The sequence below is a fragment of the Copadichromis virginalis genome, linkage group LG13, assembly GCF_057382275.1.
Source record: "Copadichromis virginalis isolate Kocher_CV1m ecotype Utaka linkage group LG13, C_Virginalis_male_GT1.1, whole genome shotgun sequence".
Classification (NCBI taxonomy): Eukaryota; Metazoa; Chordata; class Actinopteri; order Cichliformes; family Cichlidae; genus Copadichromis; species Copadichromis virginalis.
In genome coordinates this window covers 19123532-19135648 of record NC_140630.1, presented here as the reverse complement: position 1 = coordinate 19135648, position 12117 = coordinate 19123532, and the positions used below count along the sequence as shown (strand labels likewise).

The following is a 12117-nucleotide window of genomic DNA, read 5'->3' as shown; positions in this document are numbered from 1 at the left end:
TGCCATGAATAAAATCACAGTAAGTCCTTCAAAAGAGTTTCATCTCACAGTCTTTCACTACCAACTCTCTCTCTCTCTCTCTCGCACACGGAGAAAAACAGCACACAGCATAAAATGTGGATCACTGTCCTAACAATAGCCCTTGGGTGGTTGGTCAGACTATTATTGTAGGTATTTCTATGCTAATTATGTGTGACTGAGAGCGTGTCAAAAGCAGTTACTGGAAATAATTTGGTGAGCTGGAAATTGTGAGGTGGAATTACTTTGCCCACAAATAGAAAAAACACAGTTTGTTGAGTTTGCTAAACAACTGAGTTCAAGTTTACTCCTGAAACTTGATCTGTGTTTGTGTTTCACTAATGCAAAAGAGCATAAGGACATCATCAACAACAACACCATCAGAGTCTATGTGTGCGTGCGCGCGTGTGGGGGAGGAGGAGGGGGGGGGGGGTGAACATCATGACCTCCACTTCTGGCTCCGCGCTCTGCCGAGTACTCGTTGGCTCACATGAGTATACGTCAGCGCCTCTCACCGCTCCGGTATAACCCCCTCAAGCCTCTGGCGCTCACAGAGACTCAAGTGTAAAAGTAGCAGCTCTAACTGTTGCCACGGACTAAAACATTCAGCATCCAGGTCCTGCACAGCTGACAGAGAAGAGAGAGACGCGCTGGTGAAAGTGAGAGGAGAGGTGCAGCATTTGCGCACTGCTTTTCTAGTCTGGATTGCTTTGGCGCGACTTTGGATAGTTTTGCCTCTTGGACTTTTTGGTTTTTTTTTTAATTTTGCCTTCATTTCAACACTGAAATGGCAGCTCTCGGCACGAGTTCCTCGCACCTGTTCCTGGTGATGTTTAACTGTTTCCTGGGCGCAGCATCGTTTAGGACAGTAACCGAAGATGGCAATTTCCTCCAGCCCTCGTCGAATCAGTTCTCGGATGACCTGGGGGAGGAAGTGGTCTCTCAGCACATGTACAGGTTGTACGAGAAATACAACAAGGAAAACCGCCTGAAAGAGGGAAACACCGTTAGGAGTTTCAGAGCTAGCCAAGGTGTGTGAAAATAACAGCGTTCAATCTATAGCCTTAATCAGAAGAGCTCCAAAAGCTTTCATTTATATTTAATAATGGAATCAAAAATTTAAAAAAATAAAATAAAGGTGTGGGTTATTCTTGGAACTCTAATCCAACACAAACATATAAATGTGTTGGGAGAAGTGTCTGATCCTCACCATTAGAAGTGCAAACACTCTGGGGTTGCGTGTCTCGTCCAGATGCTTTAAATAGGTGCGATTGTTTTGGAACAGTCTGAGAATGTATTTAAATGATTTTGGGACACTGCGGGCACGCTGTGTTTGTGGTAGCAGCTGTGCCCCTTGTGCGCACAGTCTGATCAATTACCCCAGACAGACGCGCAAGAATGCACGTGATTCCCTGCGTGCAGTGTCCGGTAAAATATATCACAGTGAAACCTAAGGGACAGTCGGCCTCTGCGGTTAATACAGGACAAGAGTAACGTCCTGGAGTCGAGAGAATTAAAGCACAGTTGTCCCTCTCTGTCTGCTGTTTTTATAAACACAATTCACAGGCACGTACATCCTACATAGCTCTCAGATAACATATCATAACACTAGTGTATTTTTACTGCAAAAGCTTGGTGTAACCCAAGCAGAGATGTAGGAGGTTTTTTTTTTTTTTTTTTTTTGCAACAATGTAATATCTGTTAAAACAGTTGATTATGTCTTGGTGTCTGGGTAGACACTGCAGGCTGTATTAAACTTAAGGGGAAGCTTTAAGAGAAACTGAGGTAAGCATTTCCATATGCAGGCGATTCCAGGGTAATGTATATCTTTTGAGTCAGTCTATACTTCCGCTGAACTCTTACACAATGAACAATAACTCTGCTGTTGAAGTAAATGTTCATCATGAATATGTAGCTCTCTGTTCCCCGCCGCCCCCTCCACCCCTCCACCTCTGCCAGCCAGATCCGCGGAGTCTGGTTCCTCTTAAGGGCACCTTCTGAAATCCTACCAAGCAATGAAGTTGTGCACCAGACACTGAGCTCAGTCATGTAACACAACAGTTTAAAGAGAGGTGTTTAATTGTCCCACATTTCTTTTAGATTTTACCACAGATACGGGCTTTCGCTGTAATATGTTAACCATTTTCCAAATGCCTTTCCTTTTCATGTGGGAATTCATTAATGTTCGTTTCCATCGGAGTCAATCAAACTTTATCTAGATTATCACTTAAAGCTCAAATGCCTGAGTTCAAATAAGGTTCAGTTCCTGTTGCCATTGCCTGTGCTGGCAGATGTTTCTATTTTCTAATCACAGTATATGTACTGTCCCAAAAGTCAAACATCCAGAAAGTCAGACTAATTTAGGCTAAATTATCCACTCCAAAAAACAGCACTCAAAAGCTTAAGAGTGATTTAAAAAAACAAACAAACTGCAAAACTGTTTCTGAGTAAATCTGCAAAAAGCATTTCTGGATTTTAAGACGGTGAAATGGAATAAAACAAAAGTTTGCAGAGTGCTTTTCACCTGCCTGCCTCACACTGACTGGCTGATTGATTATTTTTGCAGGTTCTGCTGACCACAGGATGATGTACCGACTAAACCTTACAACCCTCCAGGACTCAGAGGTCATCCTCTCTGCCACATTCCACTTCCTGCTGAACAGACACTCGTATCAAAAACCCTGGTTCTGTAAACGCTTCAAGAGCTCAACCTGCCGCTCCTCAGCCGTGCACCCTTCTCTGTCTATCAGCTTGCTCCTTTATTCCTTCTCCTCTGGGTCAGAGGTCAGATCTGGGTCAATGGGGTCATTTCTAGGCAATGTAACCTTCCACCCCCACAGGAGAGGGGTGTGGCAGATGAAAGATGTGACCCAGGTCATTAAGGAGGCGCGGGACAGGGGTCATCTGTTGGTGTCAATTGAACTGGAGTTAAGGCAACAGTTCAGGACGAAACCAGAGGAGATCCTCTCTGCTGGCAGTATGCCCTACCTGTTACTGTATGCAAATGACCAAGCCTTAGACGAGCCCAATAGTGTGGCTGCAAGCCTACAGAGATATGACCCGTTTAACGAGGGAGGAGAGCCCTCATATTCCTCTCAGCTCCTGCACAGACCTAACTCCTCACCAGAGGTGAAAGGACGCGTGAGAAGGGAAGCAAATCTGCTCTCTGACCCCATCCAGAACAATGAGCTGCCCGAGGTTGACTACAGACCTGATTCATACAGGAAAGATGACCTTTGGAAGAGCACATGGTACCTGACACTCAAACACAAGACTAAACCAGGAAGGAAGGAAAAGAAGAGGAAGAGCGAGGAGGAAAAAGATGTGGAGCAAGTTAGAAAAGCGCATGAATCTCAGGTTTTGAAAGATGGAGAAAGAACATCACAGGGCATCAAAACCAATGATTCAACTGTGGAAAATCTCAAAGATAGCCACAAACTGACTGTCAGTGATGGGCAAATGCATGAGAGGAGAAATGAGGGAAAAGATGGAAAGAAGCACAAGGGAAGCACAAATACACTGTCACCTGTTCTGAGGTTTGATGAACAAACAATGCGCAAAGCCAGGAGGCGGCAGTGGAGTAACACCCAGCACAAAGGCTGTTCGAGGAGGAACCTCAGAGTGGATTTCACAGATATTGGCTGGAATGAGTGGGTCATAGCACCCAAAGCCTTTGATGCTTACTATTGTGCTGGCACATGTGGCTTTCCCATGCCCAAGGTAGGAGCACAATCATCCAAGCCGTGTTATGTAGGTTCTTTTGGTTCACGTGAGCTACACTGATAACCTTAATGTGCACTTTCTAATCTCTCGTATTTATTTTCTCATTTGCATGTTTCTCCTTCACTCAAACTTTTCCAGGTGGTGAAGCCAACTAACCATGCCACCATTCAGAGCATAGTCCGGGCAGTTGGAATTATCCCTGGGATTCCTGAGCCCTGCTGCGTACCAGAAAATATGAGTCCCCTGGCTGTGCTCTACCAGGATGAATCCAGAAACCCAGTGCTCAAGGTTTATCCTAACATGACTGTCCAGTCCTGCTCCTGCAGATAAAAAAGAGCTGGAAACAGATTGAAGAGAAACAGAAAAACTGGACTAACATGGACACAACCATACCTCTGTTAAGCGGTTTCCTGATATTGAAAAACAGAGTCACTTTGGCTGTCATTATTCCTAGAGGAACATAGGCTATAGTGAAATTACTTCCATCTCTTCTGTCCCGGGGCAGCAGAGTTGAAGAGACACATTGTCTGGCATCTGCGCCCGCAAGAGGAACAGAGTCACACATGTAAAGTTGATGCTCCACATGTGTAACAGAAAAGAAATACATAAAAAGCCCAGTAGTTTTCATTCTGTTTGAAATAATATTGATGTTTCATGGACAGAAATATTTAAGGGATTTTTTTTGTTGTTTTTAATGGCAGAATGTACTTATTTTTCAAACAGCTCACAGTGAGTTTGTGTTCACGTTTTCTTTGGATGCAAAGACTTTAAGTAAGAGACTGTTACTGTGTCATCAGGCAGCTTATGCGAAAACATACAAACAGTGGAGATGATGAAAAATGTATGCATTTTTACATACTCTGTATAGCTGTTCCTACTTTTAAACTAATCACGCCACATTGTACATATATGTGACGTTGCAAGATATTGTACTTTATTGCTCTTTATATCTTAAAAAGGAAGTATCCAATGAACTGTGGAGAGCATCTGGAATTCATTTGCACCCACCCGCCCCCTCATAACACTTCAAGAATGTTATAATGAAACCAGAAATATTTTTCTATTTTAAATGTGAAACTTGGTTTAAAAAAAAAGATAATTTCTCATGGTTAGATTATATGTATGATTAGATGAGATTGTACATGTGTATTGTTTAAATTATGAAAAGGTAGCATTCTATAAGTTAGAATAAAGACATAATTTAATCCAAATGCTCTTGCTGGAACATTATTGTTTCACACAGTTTGTTATTCTTGGACATTATCGTGCGTAATGCTTGATTCGTCAGGGTGAACTTTTCTGTCAAAACAATCCTAAAAGGGCACCGCTGTTTCAAAATAGCCGAGCACAAAAGCAGGAAGGTTCCACTCAAAGATAGCCGACATTCCCCGAGAGCCCCCTTGAACCCATTATTACACCTCACCAAAGGCTCATGCGTCTGTTGTTCTTCAAATAATGTGACTGATGCGGCCGCCGCGGGTTAATGGTTGATGGAGGAAGCAGGCAAGCGCATATTAGGACGTCAGACACTTGAAATTCAAAACCCGCTGCACTTCCTCTCTTCTATCCATGTTCAGAAGCAGAGTGCTTCCAAGTAAATGGTTTTCTTTTCTTCAGATTTATTTTTGTTCTTTTTAAACAGATGGCCACAGATAGATGATCTCAACCACTTCAGTTCAACTGCTTGTCGCTTTTATTCGCCGGAGGAGGAAGCTGACCCATGTGGTGCCAAAACAGTGTGTCAAACTGACACTGAAATGACAGAGGGAACCATTTAATTATTAACTCATTACTCTGTGGCTACATTGCCTTGAGTCTCAAAAGTTGGCAGTTTCCACATCTGCTCTCAACCACAAGTGGCTTTGAAGTTTTCTGCGACTGGACAGCAATTTTGTCTCAGAGGCAGAGAAATTTTGGGGAAAGGGGACGCGAGTCCGAACCCTTGTGCTGCATGTAACTGGAGCTATAATAAGTGTGCCATCCCTCCTTCCAGCATGGCTTTTTCCATTGTAAGCTTTTCCCTTTTCCATCCAAGAGTATTCACCCATTTTGGGAAGGTTCTATTGTCTTAAAGCAATGAATCAGAACAAGTTCATGTGGCTTTTTTGACAGTGATCAGCAGGAGAAGATCCTTTAATGTTAAAGTAAAACAAGATATTCCCAAATAAGACAGGCTCATTAAAATCTGTACCAACAGATACAATAGACAGCGATGCGTCTTTTATAAAAGATTGTGAATATTTTTACTCACATGCATTTTATGTTTGTGTCTGCTCTTTTTAGAGCACCCTGTAGAAGCAGCTGAACATTTCCTTTTAGCCAATAAAAAAGGTGGAGGTCTGTGGTACGATGAAACTTGAAAATACAAAGTGTAGCTCTGTTTTACTGAAATTTGAAAAGACGAGATGACAAGAAACACAAAAAGATGATCTTTAAATCCACGTTTGAAGACGTCGGCGTGTGACACAGGAGGGGAGGGAGAGATGCCTGACGTACAAAAGCGTGCTTCAGTTTTCTCCACACAAGTGGAAATGTTCAGTAACTGCAAAACCATGTTACGATTTACAGCGCCTAACCACCTTTTAAATTAGGATGATGACTGTAATTAGGGCTTATATAAATCATGCTTACATTAATAGAAGTTGTAGCTTTAAAATAGGCTGGCTTTAATGTAATGAACAAATTCAATTTTTTTTTTTTTTGTTCCTCCCCACCAAATTTCTTAACTGATCCCATTTACAGTCTGGACCTACAGTCTGCTATTAGAAAGTGAACCCCATGTCAACCGCAATCATGGTCACAGGAGAGTACTTACAATGGTCAATTCCAACCAAGAAAACCACAGTAGTCTAGGCTCACGTTCAGAGCGCAAAATGCCTAAAAGCCTAAATGAAACGAGGCGAGCAGGGGACCAAGAACAATATTTGTTTTTCCATATGATGACTGTTCAATTAAAGGAGACCAATACAGCCATTATTAGACGACAGAGGATTTTCTGTGTCTGGGCTGAAATAGCTCTTTCCTCACGTGGTTACTGAGTTCAGAGAAGCAATAGTGCTGTTTATTAGAACATGGCTTCAATAGAGTGACTCTTAATTGCCCATTTAATCATATAGACTAAGTTTCTTTTTATTGTGAAATCTTATTTTCCTTTAGAAACTCTAAAACCTCCATTTTTTACCAGATTGAAATACGTTTTGGGACCTTTTATCAAGCATTATTTTAGTAGGGAAACAAGTATTTGGGCTCCTTAAATGTAAGTGCTGGTTTAAAACTCAATACATATTCAAAGGAATAAAATTGTCAGAGGATATTGAGCAGTTTTCATGTCATCTACATGTTTAAGTCTCTGTTATAAAAGGTGGATGATGTTCTTCTGATTGTAAAAAAAAAAATGAAGGAAATCTTTTTCCCGGGAAGTTAAACTGACTTAATCAAATAAGACAGAAAACAATGTATGGGGAACTACATCCCTGCTTTTGTTATAGACTGACAGGACAAGGTCTACACTTGACTTTTCCATGAACTTCATGCCTTCTTCTTGGCTCATTTACCTGCAACAGAGAACTATTTATGTCCATCTGTCCACAGCCTGTCCCTAGTGGAAAGTAAGCGGCACAGGATTGGTGGATAAACATAAAATCACAAGTTCAAAGTGGTGCAGTCTACCTGGATTACATCCAAGTCTGCAGATGAATGATAACTCAGAAGTTTATAAAACTAATAATTGATTTTTTTTTTTTTTTTTTTTGGAGCAGGCATCCTATTTAAATGAGCTGCTTAATATGGTATTTTTCAGCTCATTTGTTCAAATAGCAGACTAAAATGCTGGATACAGATCTCAAATGCCACAGGAATGTTATACGGGTGCATACACTAAACAATAAACGTGTCTAATATATATTTAAACACACTGAATGATCAATACAGGGCAAATGGTGGTCTCAGTCACCTCCTGTTGGAACTGGAAAAACTGACCCTCTGATTTTAACCCATATGATGATGGAACAAAATACATCACAAGCTTTTATTTCCACTTTATATAATTTTAGATTTTAAAACTAATGTGCATACACACTCAACCCATACCTCCTGTACAATTTAGATCGAGGAAAAAGCAAATGGTCTAAAGAGGATTGCTTTGAGATATTTGTGACAATCATGAGCTGTCCTTGAAACCTCTCTGTCCCTCCTGAGTTCCATAAGGCACAAAATAACTTAACATACTGAACTAGTGGACAAACTGCACTGAGATCAGTTTACACGCACCTCTATCGTCATCTAGTGGACAAGCTGTGATGGGCATGTGTATCCGTTTTGTTATTATACAGCTACCTACATTCAAAGATATACACTAAAGTCTTGCCTTGGGTTGCAGTCGAAGCTTGTTAAATATGAGAAGCATTTAGGTAATAAATAAAGAGTTTCTTTCCCTTCTCTTGTCTCAGTTATGGGATGTCATGTGTCTTGACAGGTGGTGCCGCTCTCGGAAGTATTCGTGGCAGATTGGACAGGTAAGTTTCTCCTCCCTTCTTCTCCTCACCTGAGACTCTGCGGCGAACTCCTTTTTGTGGTGAGAGCGCATGTGAAAAACGAGGTCAGAGGTCATGCGGAAGGACAGGTTGCACTTGGCGCACCAGTTCTGCACCGACACGCCGAATGTGGTAAAAGTCGGAGGAAGGATCGTGAGGGCCGATGAGGTTTGCAGCTGAGCGCCTATGTTTCTAGACCAGTGCTCCGGCGCGTAATGGAAAGCAGTGTTTAATGCTACCGGGGAGAGTACAGTCTGTAAGTCACTGCTCAGGATGTTGGATGGTATCAGATTATTGTATCCCACAGACGTCCTAGAGGTAAATGCATTCGTCATCTCCTCCAGGCGGCTAGAGGGGGCTGTTGAACCTCTGCTGGGGTGAGCCTGGGGGTCAACAGGAGAACTTCTTTTACTCGGTTTACAAAATGCGCTTTTCTGTTCGCCCTGGCTGTTCGATATCACCAGAGAAAATGCACTGTTGCTGCTTAAATGCATGCTAGAGCCCTCCCCTCCTGTCTCCATCCGCGCGTCCAGATCTCTGTCGTGCGTAAAAGTCCACTTGGATTCATCACCTTGAACAAGCTCCTCACTTTTACGTTCCAAAAGATCCAGTTTCAACGTCTCAGCTTTCCGTTTCCCCTCACCTGAAGGGCTGTCTCCTGCTGGCTGGTCGTAACTCTTAGTCGGTGGTGTAATATTATCATCATTTGAAATATTAGTCTTCTCTAATAGAACCGTTTTTCTCCATTTTGGATAAAGAGTTTCCTCATACTTTCTCTTCTTTGGGGAAGTCTCCGCGTCGTCGTTGTTTCCAGTTCTTTTGTGTTCCAAATCTCTGGCAATGTTGTGGAAATCTGTCACTCGGCGTTGCCTCTTAATTTCCACGTGCTTGTGCTCATAAAGCTCGCGGCTCCAGGTGTCAGTCTTTACGTGAGCACAAAAGAATCTGCAGTGAGCCAGGAAGGGATGCTCGTTTTTGAAGACCTGGTTACATCGCCCACATTTTAATTCTGAAAGAAAAACGAAAGACAATATGACGTGACTGTTTTTAATAATTTCAATGATTTTGGAGTGACATAAAATTTGATTTAATCGTGCACATGCATTAAAGGGCAGTCTCACCTTCGTTTGACTCTTTTGCTATTTCGGTGAAGCCCAGCAGATGAGACAGCTCGTGGTCGTACCAGATCAGCAGCTCTTCTTCCTGCCGGATGTCCCGGGTAGTCCGCACGTACAGCTGATCCCCTTTCAAAAAGGCCTCTGTGTTCTGCTCCTCGCCGTTGCGCGCAGCTTGCACGAGCCGCAACCAAGACAGCATCAGGGCAGAATTACGCATGGCCTCAGGATCGACCTGTTGATAGCAACCCCTGATGTTTTACACAGTGTCCCGACTTAGAGGATTTTTATTCTGTCTTTCTAAGAGCCTGCTTGTAAATAATTTAAATAGTTAATTGGTGGCAGATTGCATCTTTTAATGCTGAGGTGATTTTATACACTTTTTTTTTTCTTTTACTGGTCAGTACAATAACACTCAAAATACAGCTGGTCAAAAACAATCCCATAATAACACAAAAACCTGGATGTAACGTATGACAATTAAAACTATATACATCTGAAAAACCCTTTACTTTTGGAATCATGTCACCGTTGAGTTATATAGTAACTCAGTAAAGATGTTACAAAGTATATCTGCAAGACAGTTTATCACAAATTTGTCATACGCACCCTGAACACACAGGATTTCGCTCTCTTGTCACAGGATTTCTGCGCTATGAAAGCGATAGAGTCGTAGAAAGTGTTCTGGAGCACGCACGGACCGAAGCATGTGCCTGCAGGGATGCTGCGCGCAACTACCACACTGGTGTAGAGATCTGAAGAATGCTGGAGGAATTTACTGTCGCCGGTCCAGATGGACCGAGGCAGGAAAGTATGATCCATCGTTAAACTGTAATGGAATAGTTATTGTTAGTAAAGGTGAAGAATTACTCCAAAATAGTTTTAAAATTCATGTTGTTTAACAGAATGGCAAGATAACCTGGGGAGTAGAGCAATCTCATTATATTTCCTGTTAAAATCAGCCTGGAATAGTAATTATAATTTATATCTTGTCTCAAAAAAGTGCAAGTGTTTTATATGAAACTCAAAAAAGGTTGGATTTGTGCGATGTGCAGTTAGCCGGTTTGGATCTGATCCAAGCACACACAGAATTCCAAAATCGTAATGAAAATAAATTTGCCCAAGTGTATTTTATTTTTCATTTGCTAGTAAAACCGAGGGTACCACTGCGTAGTGAGAGCAGCCGGTGTCGAGGCAAAATGATTACCAACGTCCTTTGTCTCAGTTTTTCACTCGGTTAGTCCTTTTGTCTCCACATCTGCCGTGGAGTCCAGCTGCCTGCTCAACGCGCAGGATAAGTTCAGTATGTTTTCCATAATGTATAAACAGCATAAACGCTCTTAGATTGCGTGACTAATGTTTTCCCTCTCTCCGATCAATTAAAAGTATGCAATCTTTTAGGTTTGTAGGCTATGGTTTAAAATATTGACAGCTGAACCGCACAGCATCATGACAGAATGTGGTACCGATCTAAAAATCCCCGATTTGTTTTTTTGGTTTTTTTCTTCTTCTTCTTCTTTAATGTTGACATTTAAGAGTAAAAACGCACATGCCTGTGTTGCCATGCGAACTCACCCGCCGGACATGGAAGAGGATGTTTAAGCCGTTTGGGAGCCAAGGAAGTTGCAGCAGGTGCAGCGGACCTCGGTGACGAAGCCTTCCCTTTTCTTGCTGACGAGTTACTTATCCGGCTGAATCTTCCTCCGCACTGTCGTCTCTCCCCTCTCCCATTCCCACTTATCCCCTTCAGAGAGCGCACTGAAGCGTGGCGCATTGATGCAAACGCGTGCGCGCTCGCGCACACGCTCACTCACGCGCCTTCAAATTAGTATTTTATTAGTAATTTTTCCTTTGTCTGGTTTACAGTTCCCTTCCGTGGAAAAGGGAAGACGTGGGTGTTTGTTTGGACAGAACAGTGATTGCTGGTTAATAACGCACATTTATGCCTTGTACAGCTGACCTGAACACCGCTGATGGACAAAAGTCATATTTTCTTATGTTTCATATCAGGTCTCAACAGATTATTTGTTAATTTTATAGTGTTACTAAAACCACAAACTGGGCGAAGCAGCACGCTGGAACAGCCCGCTCTTTTGCCAGCATGCAATTAATCATATATAAATCATAATGTTGTGGTAATCTGTCATGTCATGGTTTTAAACGAAAGACGCGAGTAATACTTCGAGACTGCACTTCAGCACATGCACGCTATGTGGGATTGAGCGGAGAGGTCTTGGTCACGTTTCTGGAGACATTGTGTCTAGCTACGAGAAACTAGTGGAAACTGTCTAATGTGGGCAGTGGGAAATTGTAAAATTGGCCGCTGTTACATGACATGATGCAGGGTGGTCTGGGTTTGCCACCAGGCAAATACATTATTCATAAACTAAATGTTTCTGTCTAATGAGCATTTAATGATTATTCTGCATCAAAGCTTTGGTTTTTGAGTAAATGTCCTGGTAGTTCGTGAGCCAACTTTGTGTAACGAGAAAGTGGGGACGCAGAAGCCTCGAAGGGGGGACTCTTTGGTCGCGCTCCAACTGTCTGGTTAAAGCACTTTTACACTATAGACTAAAATAGTGTTTTACTTTGGATTAGAATTCAAATTTCTTCCGTTTGTGGCAACGTATCACAATCACAGGAACACTTGGACATCCTTTCAGCAGCACCATGTCCTGTGGATATGACGGTATTGAGCAGCTCTTTGGATTCGTTTTCTTTCATGCACA

The 12117-nt window shown here is 42.2% G+C and overlaps 2 protein-coding genes across 2 annotated transcripts; one reads left to right on the top strand and one right to left on the bottom strand.

The window, feature by feature from the left end:
• The first annotated feature begins 599 nt into the window (after positions 1 to 599).
• Positions 600 to 5110, top strand: gdf10a (growth differentiation factor 10a). Its single transcript, XM_085477792.1, has 3 exons — positions 600 to 1049; positions 2585 to 3738; positions 3880 to 5110. The coding sequence occupies exons 1-3, from the start codon at positions 806 to 808 to the stop codon at positions 4069 to 4071; spliced, it is 1590 nt and encodes a 529-aa protein (XP_085333918.1). The 5' UTR covers positions 600 to 805; the 3' UTR covers positions 4072 to 5110.
• A 2387-nt stretch (positions 5111 to 7497) lies between these two features.
• Positions 7498 to 11119, bottom strand: znf488 (zinc finger protein 488). Its single transcript, XM_085477793.1, has 4 exons — positions 10964 to 11119; positions 9998 to 10217; positions 9395 to 9623; positions 7498 to 9282 (listed from the first exon to the last, which is right to left on the bottom strand). The coding sequence occupies exons 1-4, from the start codon at positions 10972 to 10974 to the stop codon at positions 8186 to 8188; spliced, it is 1557 nt and encodes a 518-aa protein (XP_085333919.1). The 5' UTR covers positions 10975 to 11119; the 3' UTR covers positions 7498 to 8185.
• Positions 11120 to 12117: the final 998 nt, after the last annotated feature.